The sequence below is a fragment of the Plecotus auritus genome, assembly GCF_963455305.1.
Source record: "Plecotus auritus genome assembly, chromosome: 2".
Lineage (NCBI taxonomy): Eukaryota > Metazoa > Chordata > Mammalia > Chiroptera > Vespertilionidae > Plecotus > Plecotus auritus.
In genome coordinates, this window is record NC_137771.1 from 154849146 (window position 1) to 154873289 (window position 24144).

General features: G+C 37.9%; 1 protein-coding gene across 9 annotated transcripts in view; it reads left to right on the forward strand.

Annotated features, from left to right (window-relative positions):
* Positions 1-24144, forward strand: part of BBX (BBX high mobility group box domain containing) — a 318462-nt gene that overhangs the window by 276106 nt on the left and 18212 nt on the right. For all 9 annotated transcript variants that reach the window (XM_080656467.1, XM_080656468.1, XM_080656461.1 and 6 more), the window contains 3 exons: positions 10177-11185; positions 12174-12312; positions 15869-16017. In XM_080656467.1, the coding sequence (XP_080512593.1) occupies positions 10177-11185; positions 12174-12312; positions 15869-16017 (1297 nt within the window). The remainder of the gene's footprint in view (positions 1-10176; positions 11186-12173; positions 12313-15868; positions 16018-24144) is intronic.

Consider the following 24144-nt stretch of genomic DNA (forward strand, 5'->3'; position numbering starts at 1 on the left):
TTTTTAAATTAATTAGGTTGGGTCATATAAAGATCTGCAAAGCAACACAGCACCTCCCCCTCTCCCCTGCCCTGAGAGCCCTGTGTATCATAGTTGCTATAGTTGGAGGACACTTAGAGACATCTTTACCCCTGTACATTTTAGCAAAGAAAATTTCTACACTTGAAGATCTCTGGTACCAAATTGCCTAGTATACTAAGTGGGACAGTTTATTCATTCATTCTAAGGACTCATAATTATTGAGGGTCTGCTCCATGCCAATACAGTGAGGCTGCTGAAGCTTCCTGCATGTGGATACACAAGTATTGTTATTATGATGAGATAACTGTGAGCCTTCTTCTAAGTGGTGCAGGGATGCTTTACCTCTAGGTACAGTTTTGACGTTTTGGTGTGCCACCAGGGGCTGGAGCATAAGCCTATAATTATTACTGTTTGTTTTACTTCTGATTTTTCTGAAATAATTTTATGTGTTATTTTAAATAGTTTATAATTTTTTTTGTTCATACAGGTTTGCTTTTATTAGACTATAAATTTTAATAGCTGATTTTATATGCAAGTTTTATTATCTAACCTAAGATAATAACTGACATTTATTATCTACTGTGTGCTAGACACTTCTCTAAGTACTTTATATGTACTCATTGAATTTTCACGCCCATCTTCTGAGGGTAGGTACTGTTATCTTTCCTTTTTTACACATTAGGAAACAAAAGGGTAGAGAGGTTTTGTGTTTTGCCTAAGGTCATGGGGATAGGAAGTGTTAGGGCCTCTATAGAAACCTAGGCAGTCTGTCCCCACTGCCTAGGCTCTTCAACACTGGGCTGTGCTGTCACCTTGTTTTAGATGAGTATTAAGGCTGTGCAAGCTGCTTGTTATAGGAATTTGTGTATTATAGACGGCTCCATGGAAGACAGCTTACTCCTACACATGTGTGTACTGCTGAATAAGATGACAGATTGTTCAAGACTGCTGTCAAAAAAATGGAGCTGATATTTCCTTTTTAAAAAGTGTCTGTACTCTTAAAACTGCCAAGATACCGCTTATACACTTAAATAAGTAAGTGCATATTTGTGAATTTGGAAGACACTGTGAGGGCTATAGGAAATTATGGTGTAGGAATCCTGCCCTCCAGGAACGTATTCTTCACTTGCAAAGAAATAAAATATAAAATGTTAAGGGATAAAATTATAAATAGTGCAGGTGGTTTCATAAGGAACGATGCAATGAAAAGACAAAGCTACATTTGAGTGAAGAGTGGTACACAGATGAATGTGTAAAATCAGGACAGGGAGAAATTAATACGAGCAGGAATGTTCTGGGGACCCAGCACAGGGAGAGAGCATGAAGATGGGTCTTGATGAAGGAGTTGTTGAGGAAGAGAGGTTGAAACTAGCAGCTAACTTGCTTTGTTTGGCTCATAACTTGTTGACCTTTATTATCATTTGTATTTGAATTAGTGGCTAATATTTTAAAATTATAAATTTTGAGTAAATACAAATTTTTGATTTCTCATGAAAATTGAGAGATCCGGAAATACTGGGCTAACTTTCCTACATTGGAACAGTTGTTTAGAACTAATAAGTGGCTGCCCCCTTGCAGAGTGTTTGCTATACAAATGTGACCATCCTCTCCTTTCCCTACTGAGCCCTGACTCTGGGGCTAAAAGCCATTGGTAGCATCCACTTTTACTCGTCCACCTTCCTCTTTTATACCTAACCACCTGTACCCAGTAGAGATTGTGACTTGTGCATAATTAAATGGAGAGATGGGGAGAGACAGCAGAGAGATAAAGGCAGGCAAGTGTGAGATCGGTGGATGGCAACTAAATCAGACTGGCAGGAGTGGAGGAGATTTGGGGCAGGGGAAGGCAGAGTGCAGCTGCAAATCAGAATTGAGAGGGTGTTTAGTGTGAAGCAAAGACATTTCTATGTGAACATAATGAGGAGCCATTGAAGATTTGGGGCTTGGAGAGATACTTGGCAGAGCATGTGGAATGGAGTAGAAAGCCTCTGCGAAATCCAGGTGTGAAGAAGACAGGGACCTGGAGAGGGGGAGCTGGCAGTGGGAACTGGAGGCAGAAACAGACCTCAGGGGAGTTGCATGGGGCTCAGTTGGATGACTGAGTTGATGTGAGAGGCAAAGCAAAAGGAGTGTCAGAGATGACTGCACTTCACAGCCTGGGTGTGGGGGGAAAGAATGGCTTCCTGAAGTTTGATCCTGACCTGTTGGGGGAGCCTGGGTGTTTGTGGACAAAGAGTCCAATAGTACAGAAGAAGAGAGGAAAGATGCTGAGGTGGGGAGAGATAGCTGAAAAAATCCATTACTAAAAACATCAACAAGAGAGGGATTGCCAGCAAGGTAAGTGGCTGAGTTTGGAAGGCAGAGAAACATGTTCCTCTGAGCACAGGAGGAAGGTAAAAGTGGTCACCACAGCACTGCTGCGTCTGGCCCGGGGTACCCACTCTGTTGTACTTTCTTCTTTATCCCAATTTCTGAAACTAGTTATGTGTTGAGTGGAGTTGGAGAAGGAGGATGCTGGATCTCTCCAAATACACTCCTTGTGTATAAAAAAGCAAGAGTATAGATCTGCTGGGAAGAGGGGAATTGGAAAAGTTGTCCTTCATCCTATTTATTAGAAAGGATGGAGACATTTTCAGAGGCCTCAACTCCCTGGTTTTTCTTATATTCTAACTTGCAGAAGCCAGTTATAATTGAAAACAAATAAATATACGTTTATTCTAGTATCCGTAAAAATTAAATCTTATGGAAAATCATGGCTTACTTTAAGAAAAGCTGAATTATGATAAAATTACAGAAATTATATACTATACTGATAAAAGTAGGAAATCCCATCCCTCCAATCACAGTAGCATTCTCACCACTACCAATTATAGGTGTGACTTCAAATTTTGTGTTGTGTCCTCATATATTATGGATGTGCATTATCCCTCCGATCCTGTTGTAACTCCTGAAGCCCAGAACCTCGATGTGTGGCTTCCTGCCTCAGCTCCACCTACCCTGTCATCACACACCTGAATTCTAATACTTATTTGAGGGGACTTTTTATCTGAAGTGGTGTGTGTGTGTGTTTGTTTGTTTGTTTTCTTCCTCATCTTTTTGTGCAAAGATGTGAATCATTGATTTTTAGGAAACTCCTAAAACTGCATTTCATACCCAGGTTGCACCAGTTTATTTTTGGAGGAACTAGATTACAGGAATGTACCTAATGACTTCTGTTAGTAGATGCATTTGGAGTTTTCAGGAATGGTATTGTTTCTGAAGAAATAGTGGGTAAAGAGAAACATTTATCCACTATTTCTCCTGGCCTAATTGTTTCAGCAAACCAAATAATAAACTATTTCACATGCCCAGATTTTAGTGTTGGGAGACACTTAGACCACTAGTCTGTGGCCAGTTATCTTTTATAATAAAGAAAATTAATTTTTTTTAGCAGCAGTGTTACTATTCCCTGAAAGCATCAGCTCGTGTATTTTTATGGCAAAAACATTCCGGTTTTATTTAATTAGAGGAGAAATGCACATCTTGGAAAACACTGCTAAAAGCCATCCTTGGGTTATGTCTACATGTTTGGCAGGTAATAAGCCAGTACAAAATGATTGTAAACATACCTTGGCTGCAAAACATTTGTTTTGAAATTGAAACTCCCTGATTAGTGTCAGTGGGTCTGTTTTCACACTGCCTTTTTTTTTTTTTTAATCTAGCTGGTTTCTGTATAATAGACAAAGAAGGACAAAACATAATTAAGAGCAAAATAAAATGGGATGGTACACATTTCTTTGCACCAGTTAAAGGGTTTCTATTTCTGTAGCATTACTTATCTAATACACATGATTATATTTCACTGGTCATTTCTCTAAGTCTTTTAAAGTAGGGCACATTAAATAAATGAATTGATAGTTCTGAAGAAAGGAATACACTTTAAAATGTCTTTGATTCCATGAGACATAGGCTTGATGTACATAGATTTATTATGTCTTTAAAGCAAGTCCCCAGTAACAAATCCTGAACCTAAGATGTGGTCTTACCTGAAATGAACATGACAGCCTCCTTGAACCCCAGAACATAAAGCATAATCCCTCCATCTTATCTGACCCCTTCAATATTCTGTTGCATTTTTTTATTTGCGGTCATTTTTAAGAGTATAGTCTTATATATCCATCTAACATGTACATTGTTAGGACCTCGGTTTCAACATACTAGTTTTGTTTTTCTTTAGGGAGTGAGTTACATTTTTTTAGTTACATTTCTTCTAGCACATCACTGATGTGCCATTCTGATTACACAAAACAGTGAGAAACCACTTTTTCAGAGTTAAAATTAAAATATCGTCAAGGTTAAAATAAAAATTTTGGTGTTTAATTTTCACTGTGCTCTTGTGAAGCATAGCCAAGGACAGTGTGATTGCTAGTCCAGGCCAACCAGTAGCAGGATCATAATTAGCACTGTTTTTTTTTTTTAAATAGACTCAGAAAGTAACTCTTTCTTGGTATGAATCAGCATTTTAGACTCATCCGTTATTTTGGAACTAGTGAATCATTCAGTTTAACATGGTTATCTGTTGAATGCATTTGTTCTGAAGGCAGGTACTAGGGTATTCTTGGTGAATAATACAAAGGTGAACAGGATACATTTTGTACTCACTGAGTTACCCTTATAAAAATAGAGTGTAGTACCTGAGGAAATACACAATAGATAGCAAGTATTGGTGCCCAGCATTTGATTTAAAACATTAACATTTTAACTTCTCTGAATACAGCCATGGGAATCCACCCAGAAGGTGCCCTGCAGATGATTTTACATTCTCACTTTAAAAGAAGGTGATTGTTCAATTTAAAATAATAATAGAAGAATAAATTGTCATTTACTAAGGCATGTTCTGTTTCGGGGCCTAATTAACAACCTTCTGTTAAGGTCAGCCTGACTAATTAATAACGGACATTAATTTTGCACTTCCCAAAGTACAGTTTTATTCATTTGATTTCACACTGATTTATGGTTTTTTGTGTCCACTATGTGCTTACCTATGCACATGTCCTTATATCTTTATGTAATGTAGTGTGTACACACTTTAAGTTCCATTGAAGTGTTGATATATGCACCCAAAAGTAGATGTAAGTAGAGATGCTTGTACCCAAAAGTAGAACTGAGCTTAATGTGTGTTTAATAAAAGTTGCTTCTTGAAAGGTAACTAATTTGAGATCTTCCTGAATCTAATTTTGTTGTATATGTTTCTTTTTTCAACTATAGACTCATTCAATCCTATGTGAACAATTAGAGCAAAGCAGTTAGTCTACCAGAGCCATGATGTGCTATTAATGCTACCAATATGAATATTACTAGTAATAATAATAGCCAACATTTTCTCTATATGGCATAAGGCCCCAGAGAGATGGTTGTCAGAATATATTATTTTTGTTCTATACAAGGCACTAATTCAAGTACTGTACATGTGCAACTCATTGAACTTCACCATATTCCTAAAGCGTGCTATTAACAGTCTTGTTTTATAGATTGGGAAACTGAGGCACAGAAAGATTTAGATAAAATGAGCTAATCAGTCTGCAGTCTTATGCAATCTGGCTCTAGAAACCCCGCCTTTTGTTTTGTTAATCCTCATCCAAGGATATTTTTCCATTGACTTACTTTTAGAGAATGGAAGGGAGGGGGAGAGACAGAGAGAGAAAGAGAGAGAGAGAGAGAAAGAGAGAGAGAGAGAGAGAGAGAGAGAAACATCGATGTGAGGGAGATACATTGGTTGGTTACCTCCCACGCGTGCCCAGACCAGGGCTGGGGATTGAGCCTGCAACCAAGGTATGTGCCCTTGACCAGAATGGAACCCGAGATCCTTCAGTCTGCAGGCTGTTGCTCAATCCACTGAGCCAAACTAGCTAGGGCTAGAATCCCTGCCTTTTGAGACTGCCTTTCAATAGAGAATTTACTCATATCTGAGAGTGATGGCATCCATAACTATTCCCAGGTTCTGTTTATGTCATATAGACTTATAGACTATTAATTCCTAAAGACTTTTGAAAATTATTTCTAATATAATGTTTGAAGTCATAGAAAAGGAGATAAAAATGAAATTATCAAAGTCTCTCTGAATTATTTCATTGTCAGATGTGCTAGCACAGAGTCTGTTTGCCCTGTGCGCTGGCTTATATCCCAGGTGGCTGCAGACTGCCTTTCCTGGACTCCTGTGTCCCCTGATTCCTAGCTGGGTTCAGCCTGTGAGAGACACTGGAGGGAGATTAGGGAAAGGGAGGAAAAGAGAGGCCGCACCATGAAAAGAAGGAATGAGGAGGGCTGGGGGTACAGCAGGGGCAGCCTCTCTTTTATGCATCCAGCTCTCTCCAGACAGCCCCACTACAGTTCCATCTTTTACTGGGACCCGCCCCTGGGCTTCAGTAGCATTTCTTCCCTCCTTTGGACCCACTGTGCTTTCTGCTGTAGCTACTCACTGGGTTGCCTCACCACTACTTGTTTGGGTGTCTCAGTTCTTCATGACCTGTGTAACCAACTTATTCCCTGCATTAACTTCCCTTGGCTAGGTATGCTTAAATTGTTTCTCTTTTCCTAGTTAGACCCTAACTGGTGCACAAGCCATTTTCATTTTCTGTTTGGTATGATTATAAAATAGGCTAAGAGAATGCTGTTGGCATATTATATCCAGATTTCAGATAATCTTATGTCCTTGTGAACAATTAGGGGGGATTTAGACTGGACAATAAATTCTTGGATTGCTAACGTTTATTATTGTCAAGTCAACTGATGAAAGGGCTCTAGAGGTTTGCCAGAGGCTCTGTCCTTGGCCATGTCCTACTCAACATTGTTGCCAAAGATCTGGACAAAGATACAAAGCAGCTTATATCAAATGTGTCTGTAACACATAGCTGATAGGCAATTTCATCCATGTTGTGAAAGGATAAACTTTTTAAGGAAAATACCTTGCATCTAGGTACAAAAAAATATAAAGAAATAGTATAGGAGAGGCCAAGTTTCCCAGCATATTATGTCAGTAAAGAAATCCAGTATTTTAATGGACCACAAGCCAGAAGTGTGACCTGTGTTTAAGAGAGGGGGTGGGGGAACTTGTCTTTGGGCCCCATTAGAAGATTGGTGTTCCAGTCAACTAATAAATAGTCCTACTTCTCTTCAAGAAGCATTCACAGGAAGGGTAGAAACTTACTCTAAGAAAGATATTGCTAAATTGAAGCATCAATGTTCCCCAAACCTTGTAAAGCTTTATGTAATTTACAAGTTGTATGCACACACACATTTGTTCATCTTTGCCTCACAATAGTCAGTGTAGGATGTACTCTTACCCTATTTCTGAGCCTTTATTTCCTCATATGGGTTCAAGTCTAAGATACATAGGTCACTGTTTGGTCTTAGGCAAGCAAGGTCTGGTGCTTGGTCAGAAACCCAGCTAATTGCAATAAAGCCCATTCTCACTTCAGGACACCATACTGCATCTAGCTTCCCTTTGAAAGGTCAGAAGGCTTTTACCTGTGATGAACAGTAAAGGGAACCTGGAACATTATGCTAGAACAACAGACTTGTGGGAAATAAAGTCTGTCTTCCAAGATTTGACACTCACATGAGAGAAGGAGTGGATTAATTTAAGTGGCTTCAGGGAACAACAAGGCCTGAGAGGGGTTTTGCTCGATATTTTAAAAATTTCAAACAGACCATCTCCTATGGTCATAGCTTTTGTGCAAAATCTGGGTAACTAACTCTAGGAATATAGTAGTGAAATGAATTTCTACATTGGGAAGAATGTTAAATAACTTCTCGAGTGTCACCCAACTCTATCTAATTTGTTTTGGGTTTTTTGGGTTAGTGAGATTTGTGGTTTGTAGTTTTGACTAGGAGTTGTTTTATTTTTATAGTTTGACTTCCAGGAACATAATTGTTTTTCTTATAATTTAGGATTAACATATTCTATTTGTCTGTGTGTGGTGGGGTGCCGGGGGGGGGGGGGGGGGGACTTTCAAGAGCCGGAAACAAGGAAGTAAAGTGTGACTAGCGCTCAGTGAATTAACTTCACAAGAAATACTACATTATTACCCAGAATATGTCCCCAGAGTGAATGTCTGTATTTGTTCCATTTCATCCCTATCGGGGGTGATGAGGAGAATCATTTTGAAATATATTGAAGCAGAGAATAGGGTTTGCAAAGTATTATTAGGTTTGATAAGATGAACTTGTGCAAATGCAAACTGTTGGCATATCACTTTAAAAACCTATATGCTAAAAGGTCCCTGAGATGACTTATTTAAAGGCTATCAGCGTGAAAGTAATTGAAAAAACACACATAAAATTTACCTTGAGGATGCCTTTCTAATCTTCTTTCAAGACTAGTACAGTCTTTCTCCCCACATTGGGATAGTTATATTCTTGAAGATCTAGGATAATTGAGGTAGGAAAATAAAAATTATTTTAAAATTTATGCAAAAAACAAAACACACACACACACACACACACACACACACAAAACAAAACCAAAAAAAAAAAAAAAAAAAAAAAAAAACACAGCAAAGTTCCCATGAGAGAAAAACAAGCAGGGAAGATTAAATGCATTGGTGTTTCAGAATTCATTTAAGATAACATTTTGCTTTGACCTTATTTCTGGTTACTTTAATAAAGGGAAGTTCTTAATCTTCACAACTACTTGCTGAGGTCTAGAAGTTAACTGACTTGATTTCCTGAAAAAGCTTCATTGTGAACTCATGATAGTTCAGATCTTCCCTGTGAATGATCCAAAAATCTGGGTACTCTTGTCATGTTCACTTTTTTAAAAACTTGCACTGTCTGCCCCAACCTCCACCCCTTTTCCAATTTCTCCCCAGACTTATTAATCATAACATAATTCTTACAGAAGAAATTGAAAGACATTGAAAGTACTAAGGGGGAAAAATGAAGTTAAAGAGCATCTGATATTTAATTCAGTGCAGTATCCATTTAAAAATTTGAATTTGAAAAATGAACTTTATAGATGTTAACATTCTCTGACAACTTGCCATTTGATAAAATGGTGATATGTCTTTTTAAATGGATCAGTTTCCTACTCATAGGCTTAATTGTTGTGGGGCCTCAACAAGCCACAATATTCTTTTTCCTTTAAGTTACTAATGCAAAGTAGATAAAAAGAATAGTGTTTAATAATTCCTGTGCTGCCCTTGATCTAATCAGCATGGTTTTTCCTTTAACATTCTTTATGTAAAATTTTGGGAGTTTAAAAACTTAACCAATTTGCTGCCAGACATTTTTGGGTATTCAGAATTTTTCAGATTTTAGGAAATTGGTGATATAGTGTATGTATTTTACACTATTCAGTTAATTCCCCCAGTGCATATTCAAATGCATGAAGATTCTGATACCAAAAGCATATGAATAGTCACATTAAGTGAGATAATTTGGATGTTAAGCAGTTTCACATTAGTTCTGGTCAGAATTTGCAGCCAAGTAAATTTGAATGAGATCAAGTTTGCCACCAAATGAGTTTAAAAAACAAAAACAAAAAACACACCATCACTTAGTTTTCAGGGCTTTGGTAATCTTTAAGTTATCAGCATAATCTTACTTTTAATTGCAAATGGATAGGTAGAAATTGTCGCTCTTTTTCTCATTTTCCCAAGAAAGAAGAAAGGACAAACATTGGGAGAGAGTTTGGGGATTTGTTGTGTTGCTATAAGTACAATTCTTATTATCATCTCTGTTATACCTCACAGAATCCTCTGGGATAAACTATTTTTATTTTACAAAGGCAACAGAGGAGTGAAATGACTCATTCCTACTACAAAGTTAGCAAGCAACAGAACTAAGACTCAAACTTAGGTCTTTCAACTCTGGATCCCATTCTCCTTTAACCAAATCTTGTTTTCATAAGACAACCTTCCCAGAAGCTGGAAAATGAGAATTCAGGTATATGCTTGTCTAGAGTTTAATGAATGTATCATAATGCCTAAAATCCTTTATTAATTTGAATCATTTAAGTTAGTTAGGCAGAAGTAGACTGATTATTGTCAAATTTGAAATTTGTTTTGATTATTTTTAAAGGGGACAATAACTTAAAAGTTCAAACTAATTTCAGGTATGGAATAATAAGGATTTTTGTGTGTGTCTTGTTCTCCCAATTTTGTTTTAACTGTTCAGATGTGTCTGGCATCAGAGGGGATGAAAATAGAAGAATCCAAGCTAATAAAAACAAAAGAATCAGATGGCGGAAGAATGAAAGAATTGGAGAAAGGGAAGGAAGAAAGAGAGATAAAAATGGAGAAAACAGATGAAGCCAGGTTACAGAAGGACGCAGAATTTGAAAAATCTTTTAAGGAAAATATAAAAGATTCTAAGGAATTAAGAAATTTTGAGGAGCTGCAAATGAATGATATAATGGCTATAAAAATGGAAGATCCCAAAGAAATTAAAAAGGAAGAATTAGACAAAGATCAAAAGTATAGTCACTTCCCTGATTTTTCTTACTCTGCCAGTAGCAAGATAATAATAAGTGATGTTCCCAGTAGAAAGGATCATATGTGCCATCCTCATGGGATTATGATCATTGAGGATCCCACAGCATTAAACAAGCCAGAGAAGCTAAAAAAGAAAAAGAAGAAAAGCAAAATGGATCGACATGGGAATGATAAATCCACACCCAAGAAGACTTGCAAAAAGAGGCAGTCCTCAGAGTCTGACATCGAGAGTGTCATATACACCATTGAAGCTGTTGCAAAGGGAGACTGGGGCATCGAGAAACTTGGAGAGACCCCTCGCAAGAAGGCACGTGCATCCTCAAGTGGCAAGGGAAACATTTTGGATGCCAAGCCACCAAAGAAAAAAGTGAAATCAAGAGAGAAGAAAATGTCAAAGGAGAAATCCTCAGACACCACCAAAGAGTCAAGACCTCCAGATTTCATAACTATTTCTGCCAGCAAGAACATTTCTGGTGAGGTGCCAGAGGGTATAAAAGCAGAACCATTGACCCCCACGGAGGACACATTACCACCCAGCTTATCAGGACAGGCCAAGCCTGAGGACAGTGAGTGTCACAGAAAAATAGAGACTTGTGGTTCCCGGAAATCCGAGAGGTCTTGCAAAGGTGCTCTTTATAAAACCCTGGTGTCTGAGGGCATGCTCACCTCTCTGAGAGCTAATGTTGACAGAGGTAAGTGACTTCTACAAATCTGAAAAGATTATGGAAGGCTAGCAGAATTTCTTCTTTAGACCTATTGAAAAGAACCACCAGAAAGAACAATATAGTATCAAAATGATATTTTACATTTGTACAGTTCTTAATGGGTTAGAAATGGCATACATTTGTCATTTTAACATGTTTCCTAGCCCATAGAGAAGAGTGTCTTCAGTATATAAGTGTTTAAAGTAATTCAACCCTTCCTTTCTTTTTTACTGGGATAGGCTCAGTGTTTGGTTTGAAGGATCAGTATTGCATGTCCGGAGCTCTTAGTCTGTTTTCTAACACTAATGGAAAGAATTTCCTGAGTCAAGCAGATAGTTTGGCAGAATCCTAACCTGAAGGATCCAGGAGCAAATGACTTAACTAATCCTCTCCATTAGTTAAAACTATAATTGAAGTGAAGGTTCTTTAAAACATAACAGCATCCAGAAGCCAGTTAATATATCTACCTTTATTCCATAGTGTTTCATATAAATTCATCTGTTTTAAAATATGGTGTCTAGCTAGGGGAATACCTTTGGCCAAGCTATATTTCAACTAGAAATGTGTGAATACTAGGTCTAGCAAGCCCTGAATGAAGATCTTTGGGAGTACATAGTTCTGCAGGGATGCCATTCCAATAAATCTTGGTGAATGAGAATTAGTAGTGCCCACCAGCAAAGGATTCCCATACTCTAAGGTTCTCTAATGGAAAAGTTAGCAGTCGGTGTTCTGCTCTGGAGTCACACAATAGCTGTTGAGTTATGACAAGAAAACTTATTTCAGAGGTTGTAAGTCACTCTTGCGTATGTTCTTTTGTTGAGGATGGTCCATCATGAATCACTTTGAGACTCTGAATATTTACTAATAGCATCAGGCCCATGATACCAGGGGTCAAGAGGTCACTTGTGAATCAACTAAGTTGATTTCACTCCTATCCCAATATACCGAGCACATCCTTTCTCTTGAATTTCCTTAGGGAAACGAAGCTCAGGAAAAGGAAACTCCTCCGATCATGAAGGGTGTTGGAATGAAGAAAGCTGGACCTTTAGCCCAAGTGGGACCAGTGGGAGCAAGAAGTTCAAGAAGACAAAGCCAAAGGAAGACTCTCTCCTTGGGTGAGTGCCTGTGAGCATAGTCTACTACACTACACAGCCCCAAGTGTGGTAGGATTGTCAAGGCAAGCATAAATCTCTAACTGCTCATTCTTTGAGTGTTCATTCAGCACTTAGTAAACACACAAGGGAAACGGATCATGTGTATCACCTGATTCCTGCTGTTAACATGGTTGTGAGTGACAGTGTCATTCACATTTAAAGTATCAGACATAGGCCTGAGTTTGAATTGAAGTTCACCATATATTAGTAGTGTGACATTGTAAATCCTTTAATATCACCAGTATGCATTTTCCCATCTGAGGTTTATAGTGGATGTTATATAAGTATGTCTACATTTTACATACTGTATGTGCTTTACTTAGTATTTCCAGGCATGTCCATATGTTTGTAAAAAAAAAAAAATGACAGCTGAAAAATAAGGTAAATAAAATTAAGTTTCTACTTCTAATCTAATTTTGTTGAAACCATATTTCTACTGCTCTAAATAAAAATAATAGATTGAATATTCTCTCTGGTACAGAGAATATTCAATAATTAAATATTGAAGTGCTGTGTCAAGCAATAGCATACATCAAGATAAAATTATTAAGAATTATTTCAGCCCTGACCGGTTTGGCTCAGTGGATAGAGCGTCGGCCTGCAGACTGAAGGGTCGCAGGTTCGATTCCGGTCAAGGGCATGTACCTTGGTTGCGGGCACATCCCCAGTAGGGAGTGTGCAGGAGGCAGCTGATCGATGTTTCTCTCTCATCGATGTTTCTAACTCTCCCTCTCCCTTCCTCTCTGTAAAAAATCAATAAAATACATTAAAAAAAAGAGAATTATTTCATCTTTATATTATACCAAAGACTCTAATACCAATCAATATAAAGCATTTTGCAAGTTAAGTTATGATATCCAATACTTTATATTGGCGAGGAAAGCATCTGAATATTCAGTTGTACTGTTTTGAAAAATCCTTTGAGATTTTTCTTAGTCCAATTTGAAAAGAATACACTGAGCAGAAATAAAAACATTTTTATATTTTCCATATTTGTTCATAAATGTGTTTAAAGGTATGCAAATTTTATGCATTAGGAATATTGAATTTGGTTTATTCATAAATATTTGCATTTCTGTTTGTGGAATAACGTATTTTTTCCTTGGATGTTACAGTGCTTCAAAGCCTGGCTAATTCTAAGGCTCTAGGTCATCACAAAGAGTGAAAGTGGAAATTATTTCTCATGATGATGATTCCTTAAGATTATTTATATTGACATGATATAATTTATACTCTTATATATTTCTTTTCTAATATTTTTTAAAGTCCAGAATAGTTCAAATTAGTTTTGCTTACATTATGCTTCAATAATGACATGAAATCTTCATGCTTGTCATTGTCAAATGGTATTTTTCAAATGAAGTATTTCCTCAAGTGACCACTGAGCTTCAGGGCCAGTGCTTTGTAGCACCTGGAATTACCAGTGCTCTGTGTCTGCCTGGCAAGAGAAGAGCATGCTCACTGCAAACAGTGAAGTCCTAGGGGACACAGCGGCTTGCAGGTTCTCCAGCGGAAGGTTCTGATGCTTCCGTTAGGTACTGCCGAGGCTATGAGAGAGATGTTCTCGCCAGTCCTCTTGGAGGAATAAGAAAAGTGCATGCAACAATCTGTTGAAAATCTATCCCTACAAAGAGATTGCTGTGTGGGTTGGGTTTTTTTTTTGTTTGTTTGTTTAAGTCATTTCTAAGGAAGCCACATATAGATTACTGGGAGTGTGGTTTTCTACAGGCTTAAATCAACGGTAAACTTCTGATCTTTCCTCCTCTGTCTCCTTTAAGTAATGGCCTGTCAGAATCAGACCATCTGGGTTTCCTTTGTCAAGAACACACCAACACAGTGCCTGAGAGGAGAGAAATGCCACTTCCTGTCAGTCTTATCTGAGATTTCTAAATGAGCATTTTAAACATTTTTATCTCAGAAAAAGTGCTACCTACTTAGTTAACTGTAGCCAAGAAAAATTCACTCAGTATTGGCAGTTCTAATTTTATAGACTTATCCAAGAAAAACAGAGGTGATTATTCTAGTTGAAAAAAGAAGAGTCCCAAGAGACCTTAGGGATTATATCTCACGTTTCATATTTTTGTCTTGCTTATTCAGAGTATCTGAAAAATTCACATCTTATAGATAGCTTTCTGATGCATCTAATTAGTAACCAGATAGTCTCTGATTTTCCATTAGCATGAACATTTTTTTTAGACTGAGCATGAAAAGATGATTTTAGTAAGAGAGAAACGTCACCCCCACCCACCACCCTTTGCTGCTTTGATTAGAACTTGGTAGTGGCCTTTTTCTGTTGACAGTTCTGATAGTTATCTGACTGTCTTATCTCTGCTCCCCAGTTCTTATACATTCCTCCAAAACTGAGAACAGTTTTAGGTGGACACAGCTCAATTACATCACATAGGTAGTAGCCTTCTGATAAGTTGGCTACTCCAAGCTGCTCTCTCCCAAGTATGCCTTCCACTTTCCATCCACCGAGCACAGATTCTCCCACAGCTTCTCCTGTTTGGGCTGTGTCTTAGTAAGTGTCACTGTCAGTGAAAGCCAGCAGCCAGCGTAGGACCCAGCAGACTGCTGCCATTGCTGGGGTCGGGGAGGCCTTGCAGACAGTCAGAAGCAGCCCAAGGATTTCCCAACTTGGCTGGTGGCCTTTCTGCAGTCATCAGGGTGTTAGAGCGGTGCTGCCTGTCTGCCAGTGTGTTCATTGAAAACTGGCTTCGCTTTTCTCACTGAGTGTGTTATCCTCATCCTGGTCAACTCTCCAGAATGATTTCCTAATGTTCACATTATGTGCTTGTGTTTTCTTTGTGTGTATATGCTTTAAAGTACTTATCAGTAAATATTTAAAAAAGTCTTACAAAATGAACCAATATACCATATTACCAAAAAGCTTCCCAATATAGGTACATATATATGAATCTTTAGAATGAGATACTTGTCTGGATGGAATATGCTTTGTATTGAACTTAATGAAAACTCCCCATTCCAACAGAGAAAATGACAAATTCTCCACTTCAAAAACATTTGATATTTTATTTTTATTTTTTTTAATATATTTTATTGATTTTTTTACAGAGAGGAAGGGAAAGAGTTAGAAAGTTAGAAACATCGATGAGAGAGAAACATCGATCAGCTGCCTCCTGCACACCTCCTACTGGGGATGTGCCCACAACCCAGGTACATGCCCTTGACCGGAATCGAACCTGGGACCTTTCAGTCCACAGGCCGACACACTATCCACTGAGCCAAACCGGTTAGGGCCATTTGATATTTTAAATAATGTTTCAGCTTTTCCAAGATAATATGATAACCTGTCCTGTGAATTTACCAAGAAAGCTGTGTTGCTAAATCTTTTCAAGCTTTTCTGAAAATGTGGTTTTTGTCCTTGCATAGAATTTATTACCAATTCTCAGCGATGCTGTTTTCAAAAGAAATACCTTAAAATATATATTCTACTGTTTTCTGTTTAAATATTTATATCATGTGTCGTGTCATTATATCCCTTCTCTCTTATTAGCTCAGCAAAGCTGGATGAAGAATTTGAAAAAAAATTCAACAGCCTCCCTCAATATAGTCCTGTTACATTTGACCGGAAATGTGTACCTGTTCCAAGAAAAAAGAAGAAGACTGGAAGCATGTCCTCAGAACCGACTAAAACCAGCAAAGGTTAGATGTGTGCTTTGCCTTCCTGCAGTGTAGTCAGAATCTCCCTGAACCCTCTTCTGAGCTGCTGCAGCTCCCCTTAGATGTAACTGCACCTTGATTGGGGCGGCAGCAATTATCTTGGTTCCTACCTCCCTTCTTTCTTTCTTCTTCCCTTCCTGCTTCTCTTCAGCCACTGTCCTTTGGCCTCTCTGCCTATACACTGGCCCTTACAGGTGTGTAGGTTTTTGAAGGTGTTCCATGTGGTCTTTGACTTTCTACTCTCCAGAATTCTAATTTGGAAAGGCAGAATTTTTCTTGAGCAAAAAGCTGCCGAGTCTAAGTCTTCTGTTCCCTGTGTTTGCAACAGGTTGGACTATGAGACTATAAAATCATTCCATTTGCTTAATAAGCAGACTTCATTCTTTTTACTGGCAGTATGAACCAATGAAAATAAAATTTTCTGTAATACTTTGGTGATTTTTTTATTTATTTTGTTAAATTTAGAAAAATTTTGTTCAGCATATTTATTTTCAAGAATATCAGATTCTCCCCTGTGTATATCAGGGAAGCTTTAAAAATTATCATAACGTGGGTGGATGTCAGCATTCATCAAAGGCAACATTGTAGTTCAAAGGGGGGTCTTTGAAGAATGTGGGGCGTTTTCAGTGGTCTCAACACCTAGGACCACTGTTATATTTGGGCAGGGGCTCAGGTTCTAAACATCCTAACCTGCTAGGGATATTCAAGCACAAAGAAGGATTGTCCTACCCAAAATGACAGTGTTGCTCAGCTTGAGAAACATGTCTTCTAACATTACTTTAGGTCTAAAGATTGATGGGGAAAACATACCTCTGTTTTTCCACACGGATGTGAGACTTCATTCAATTAGCTCTCCTGTGAGATCGTGAATGGAGGGATGAAGACCTGGCATGGCTAAGCTGTGTTGCTTTCAGGATCACATTCCGAGCAGGGTTTGATGGAAGAGTTCTTGTAATCACCCTGCAGAAGTGGCTGCCTGTTGTCTGCTTTATGTCAAATTAGGTTAATTCCCTTCTTTTGTGGATTTCAGATGGATAGATGGTTATGATACGACATATATCTTTATGTAAATCTTACTAAATGTTTGCAATCGTGATAATGATCACAGATAAATTAATGAAGCGATACAATTTCATGGATTTTGAAAGGATATATAAGGTGTACGTCTAGAGAAAATTATGGTTTCTTCTCTGAAGAAATCTGAACCTCTATCCCTCGGTACCTAAAACCTCTATCCCTCGGTACCTAAAACCCCTTTGTGCACTGGTATTAATATAACTGAGGAGGATCGCTTTGAGATCTGTATCTTAAAATGGGTCTGCAAGGCTAAAGAAAATTCCCCCTTCATGATTAAAGGCACAGAGGAACATAAAAGAGAGTTTAGCTTAGTTTTCCTCTGTGGTTTTGCGGATAAAGAACTAAAAAAGAAATGTTGCATCACCAAGTTTGTCTTCTGGGAAAATAAAATAGGGATGTATCACGATCTTCCAAGATAGGTAGGAAAGAAATCAAGTAGCCTTATTGACAGGTAAGCAACTGAGTCTTTGTGCTCTAGAGATATTTAGGAATAAGCACAGTAGTCAATGAGTCCAAAGATGCCAGGTATCCTGAGCTCCCATAATTCTTGGATCTAAAGTCTCTGATAAATAATTATCTTACAAGCGGATAAAATGGAACTTGATTGATGTGCAGGATGAATTCTCTTCCTCTGTCTTTTTGTAGTTTGAGGCATTAATTTTAGAACTCTGAAGATGGCCGATTACCTGTCAGGAAATGTAACAATAGATTTATTTTTCCCTGAAGTTAGGATCTGTTTTCTTGCAGCCTTCTCTTACTTGTCTGTTGTATGTTTTTTCTCTCCCAACTAAGATTAACAGTATTTCTGTTTATGTGAAATAGCTTTTTAGAGGTTTGGATTATACTTCATACAACATCATTTTTAAAGTCTTCTGTTAAACCACAAAGTCACTGGTCTTACACAAAATATTAGTAATTATGTAGCTGGGAAGTCTTTTAAGATTTTGCTCTGCATAACAACTCATGGAGAAAAAATGCAATTATAATAAGGCAGAAATTAAATAATCAATTCTCTATTTTATTATGATATTTGTGACTGATTAAAATTTGGCATTGGCAGCACCAATGTACTATTTACAACTTATTAATGAAATTATCGTACCAGCTGTGCTGTAATTGCCTGATCTTTAGAGAGGAGATTGTTTTCTTAAACTCTAGATCCTTTGCACCTTTTTTAATCCTTCAAAGCAAAAACTTGGGTATGAGATCATTAGTTCATAAGAGCATGTCTCCATAGGAAACCTCATTCTTCTTCCAACAATTCACCATTTGTCTATATTTTATTTTCTCCTTCATTTGTTATCACTTAACATTCATTATATTTTTCTTTCTTCCTTATAGGTGCTTATATAGTCACTCCAGATTATAGGAATTGTGAGAATTTTTCTGAAACGTAATTTCTAGAGGAAATGATTGTGGGTACATTTATACAATTATATACCTTAGAATCATAGTACCTACTTGGGTCTGCACTTCTGTTTTCCCAGTGTCTCCTTGTTTATATCTGTATTTCCAAGTAGTTTCTTCCCTTTTCTCACTGTCCCCTCCACCCTCCCTGCCCTATCACTTATGTGTCTATAATACGTCTTATCAGAAACTTAAAACAAAAAGAGGATGAAAATAGCGAAATGCCACCTTCTCCAGCAGGGCTCAGGATATGTTATACTCGGCAGAGCACAGTGGCTTCGGAACAGAATTTCCTTTTGCTTCTAAGAGCAAATTATAATCTGTCTGGCTTGGTGCAGTTCAGCTGAAGCAGCCCATGCCTGCATGTTTTCTGGTTTCTGTCTCATAGTCACGTGTATATATTCAGGTGAAAGCTTTAAGTTATAAGTCTAAATTTAATTGTAACCTCTCAAAGGATTTCTTTTGACACATTATCTTAAGTATACTGTTAATGTATGAAGAAGCACTTTTTACAGAAGTGTCAGAAGTCAAGAGTGCTCTGCAAAATAAGTAATTTTCAAATGACATAGGGTCATGGAGAAAAAGTTAATTGAGTTCAATTTAGAGTGTTTAAATTATGGCCCAGTTTGACCCTTGACTTTACTTTCCCTCTTTTATCTATTCTATCTTCTCACATACTGCTTCTAAGCTCATCAGACATACTGTTGGTCTTTCTCATGTTTTTCCAATTCACACTTATGGATTGGAATTTCAAATGGTTAAGCACTTGAGATTTTAATATAAGGAGCAGATTTACAAAATTAAAGGTTGTGGACAGAATCCCCTGTTTGGAAAGGAGCCAACCTGAGGATACTGTCAGGGCTAAAGAACTAAGACCTGTTTTAGCCAGGCCAGCCTTTCCTACCAGGAAGTTACATCTTCCAGGTTGAGCAGAACTCTGTATTTTGTCCTATAACTGTTTCAGAGTCTTCATTGCCACCAAATATTTTCAAGAACATTGTGATAGCACATTTGCAGGTATCAAAGATATATCCTATCTAATAAAAGAGCAATATGCAAATTGAATGTACCGCCACTACACCCACAAGCCATGCCCACCAGCCAATCAGGAACGAATATGCAAATAAACTCAACCAAGATGGCTGCGGCCACAGAGAGTAGGAGGGAGGCTTGGGTTTCCCTGGCAATGGAGGAAGCCAAGCTTTCCGCCTGCCCTTGCCAGCCCAGGCCTCCACTCCAGGCTACAAAGTTTCAATTATAGAAGATAAATAAATCCCAACAGAAATGGAGGCAGCCACGGAGCTGGAGAGAGTAGGAGGCTAGGGTTGCCCCCGGCGATGGAGGAAGCCAAGCTTCTGCAGCTCTGGCCTGCTTTGGCCTCTGCTTAAGGCTACAAAGTTTCAATTATAGAAAATAAATAAATCCAAACAGAAATGGCTGCCGCCTCGGAGCAAGCAGAAGGCTTGGCTCCGCTCCAGGCTACAAAGTTTCAATTCTAGAAGATAAATAAATCCCAGATCCCAGGGCCTCCACTTGGGTCACCAGGGGGCGTGGCTGGCCTGCAAACCACCACAGGCCCCTCGCCCAGGCCGCCCATGCCCCAAGGGAACCCCCACCCTGATCCAGGACACCCTTCAGGACAAACCAGCTGGCACCCGTGCACTAGACCTCTATCCTATCTAATAAAAGAGTAATATGCAGATTGACCATCACTCCAACACACAAAATGGCTGCCCCCATGTGGTCAAAGATCCTGCCCCCATGTGGACACAAGATGGTCAGCAGGGGAGGGCAGTTAGGGATTACCAGGCCTGCAGGGGAGGGCAGTTAGGGGCAAACAGGCTGGCAGGGGAGTGGTTAGGGGGTGATCAGGCTGGCAGGCAGAAGCAGTTAGGGGTAATCAGGAAGGCAGGCACGTGAGCAGTTGGGAGTCAGCAGTCCTGGATTGTGAGAGAGGTCTCAGGTTGGAGAGGGTGCAGGCTGGGCTGAGGCACACACCCCCTCCCCCCCGTGCATGAATTTTGTGCATTGGGCCTCTAGCCTAATATAATCCTGAGTTCCTTAACAGGGCAGGGATTGTCTAGCCCAATGGTTCAGTCCCCTCCATGAATTCTAACTCGATTATGACTGCTTTACTCAAACTTATTCAAGTCTACAGATCCATGTGACCAGTAGCTGGGGGCACTTTGCTATAAATTATCACAAATTATTGTTTCATGTGTTCATTACAAAAACGACAACGTAGTTTTAGAATTAAAAATCTGCTCTTTTTATAGCTTGAAAACATGAAACTAGAACCTGGGCAGAAGTCACCACCATTTGAGTTTGGCCTAAAATCTGTTTCCTGTGACAGAGAGTAAGGTTCACTTAATTCACCTCACCTGCTGACCTTGAAGAATGATCACACGAGGCTAGTTCTGAGCTGGCTCCTGTGTCACTACAGTGTCTCACCCCCAAAATGTTGCTTTTTCAGCAAACCATGAACAACATTAATGTCTGGAAAGGTTATTATTATCAGTATCTCTATGGCACCCTCTTATCCTCTCAGATTCTTTGTGTCTGCTATTTTCTACCCAGCTGTGAAGTTGGCATGCAAAGAAGAGGTTAATGCCTTCAAATATAGGCCATCCTGCCCAGAAGTTTAAATAGAGTCCTAAGCTAGTTTACATGCCAGCAAAAAAGTGATTTTGTCATAAGGATGTGATGGCTGATGCAAAAACTCTTAAGAAATGTGGTAGGAAGAGGGCGGACAGAGATGGGAGGGAAACTTGAGGGGATGATTTAGTGAATGACAGTTGCTGATTCTTTGTTTTCTAAATAATTCCTTCAAAACTCTCTTCTAATTTCCTACCCTCATTTTCCTGCATGGAGTCTCAACATTAATAATTAAAGGGGGAAATAGTGGTAAATTTCTGTATATTTGCTATTTGTTACAATGTTTGACTTTATCTTCTTGAGGCAAAATATCAAACATATGTACCATACTGTTGGGCAGAAATCAAGTTGTTCATTTCTTGACTCTAACATTGCTGCTTTCTAATTACTTATTCAAGTTTGTGACTTTCTTTTTTTAACTGAAGTCGTCCTTTACTTAGATTTGTTTTATAGCTATGGCTTGGGGGTGGCTAAGAGCAAAGAAGTTTAAAATAAAAGTTTACAGTGGCTCATCTGTGTGCCACACCACTCCGCTTGTATTTTTTCCATGTTAAAATTGACAAGCTCCATCTTTAGCTTTATCCTTAAATTGTACTTTTTAGATTTCTCTGAGTAAGGCTGGATCTGAAAATATGTATCCTTTTCTTCTTTTTTGTAACCCATTTCATAGGTCACATCAGTTTCCTTTGTGAATTACTGTCTTATCCTGTTTTCCTCACACAAATGCACACTGATGAATATAGAAATCATTCTCCCTGTGAGCCAGTTCCTTATCATTGTTAAATTATCTTCCTGCAGGTAAATCAGTAGGATCCTTCTAGTCCTAAGAAGTCTCAGAATGGTTTTTCTTCTTTTTTCTACTTCTGTTGACTATAATTACCCATGTATCTATTATTCAGGTACACTAACCTAAAGTTTCTTGGTTGTATAAAATACGTATGAGGCAGTGATTGTAAATGGACTATCGAGAATATCTGTACTATTAGTGCACTGTGTACACATGATATATTTTCTTTGTATTAGTTAAATTTATTTATTTTTCATTGTTGCTCACTATTCCTGGGAAACAAAAGCCAATAAGAGGAAAAGTTTTGTTTCTATTTTAAACCATCATCAGCCAATTCAGAAGTATTTGCTAATTGGTTATTTAGAAGGATGGCTTAAAAGGGTGGTTTGGTGTAGTCATAAAAAAACACCTGCACAACTTTATGTTATTAGTAATAACAGCAACAACTGTCACGTCTTCAATTCTTACTTTGTGCCAAGCAGTGGCTTAAGAGCTTTATTTATTCGTTGATGTAACAAATATTATTGAGGATGAGTTGTGTGCTAAGCACCACTCTAGGCATATATCTGTAGAATATATTTGTGATAGAGAACAAAGGACCCTCCTGCCATGGATGTTACATTATGGTGGGGTTACCAGGTGATAAACGAACCTAAACAATAAGCAAAGTATATGACGTATTAGAAGGTTAGAAGTGCTATGAAAAAAAGAATAGATTTGATAGAACAACTAGGCAAATGATCAACAAGGAAGGAAAATAATTCTATATACCAGTTCTCTCTGTGTATATAGAACACTTCACCCAACAATAGCAGAATATACATTCTTCTCAAGTACACATGGAACTGCCTCTAGAATGCAATATATACTAGGCCATAAAACAAATACATTTTTATTAAAATAATTCAAATCATGCCTTCTGACCATAGTGGAATGGAATTAAAATTTAACAGCAAGAAAAAAAATGTGGAAACTCATAAATATGTGGAAATTAACATTCTAAATAACCAATAAGTTAATAAAAAAAGAAGAAACTAAGAAATTAATAGGAAAATCAGAAACTTTGACATGAATAAAAAGGAAAGCAACATACCAAAACTTATGGGATACTGTTTAAATAATGCTTAGAGATAAGTTTATAGTTATAAATGCATACATCAAGAAAGATTTCAAATCAATAACCTAATCTTCTTCCTTGAGACACTATAAAAAAGAAGAGCAAACTAAACCTAAAGGAAGTAGTAAAAATTCTAGCCAAGACAATTAGGAAAGAAAAAGAATAAAGGCATCCAGATTATGGAAAGGAAGAAGTAAAACTATCTCTGTTTGCAGATGACATAATCTTTTATATAGAAAACTTAAGGACTCCACTAGAAAACTTAAGGATTCCACTAATAAATGAGTTCAGCAGAGTTATGGGATACAAGATCATTATACAGAAACCAGGTGTATTTGTATTCACTTGCAATGAACAATCCCAAAATGAACTTAGGGAAAACAATTCCATTTACAATAGTATAAAAAAGAATACAGTACTTAGACATGCAACATATTGAAAGCTACAAAACATTGTTTAAAGAAAGATGATCAAATGGAAGAACATCCCAAGTTCATGGATCAGAAGACTTAATATTGTTAAGATGGAAACACTCTCTCAAATTGATCTACAGATTTAGCCCAATCCCTCTTAGAATCCTAGCTTACTTCTTTTGTAGATACTGCCAAGTGATCCTAAAGTTAATTTGGAATTTCAAGGGATTCAGAATAGCCAGGGCAATCTTCTCAATTTCACAACTGGCTATAAAAAAGGAAAATAGACATATATGTCAATGGAATAGAATTGAGGGTCTAGAAATAAACCTACATGTCTTTGGTCAACAGATTTTCCACTACGATGACAGGACTGTTCAATGGAAAAGAATAGTCTTCAAATAATAGTACTGGGTCAACTAGATATTCACATTCCAAAGAATGAAATTGGCCCTTATTCACTTCATACAGTATATAAAAATTAATTCAAAATGGATCTAAGACCTAAACATATGAGCTAAATCTATACATCTTTTCAAAGGAAACAGAGGGGTCAATCTTAGTGATCTCAGATTCGGCAATGGATCCTTTGCTATGATACCAAAAACTCAAGCAACAAAAGACAAAATAGATAATCTGGTTGTATCAGCATT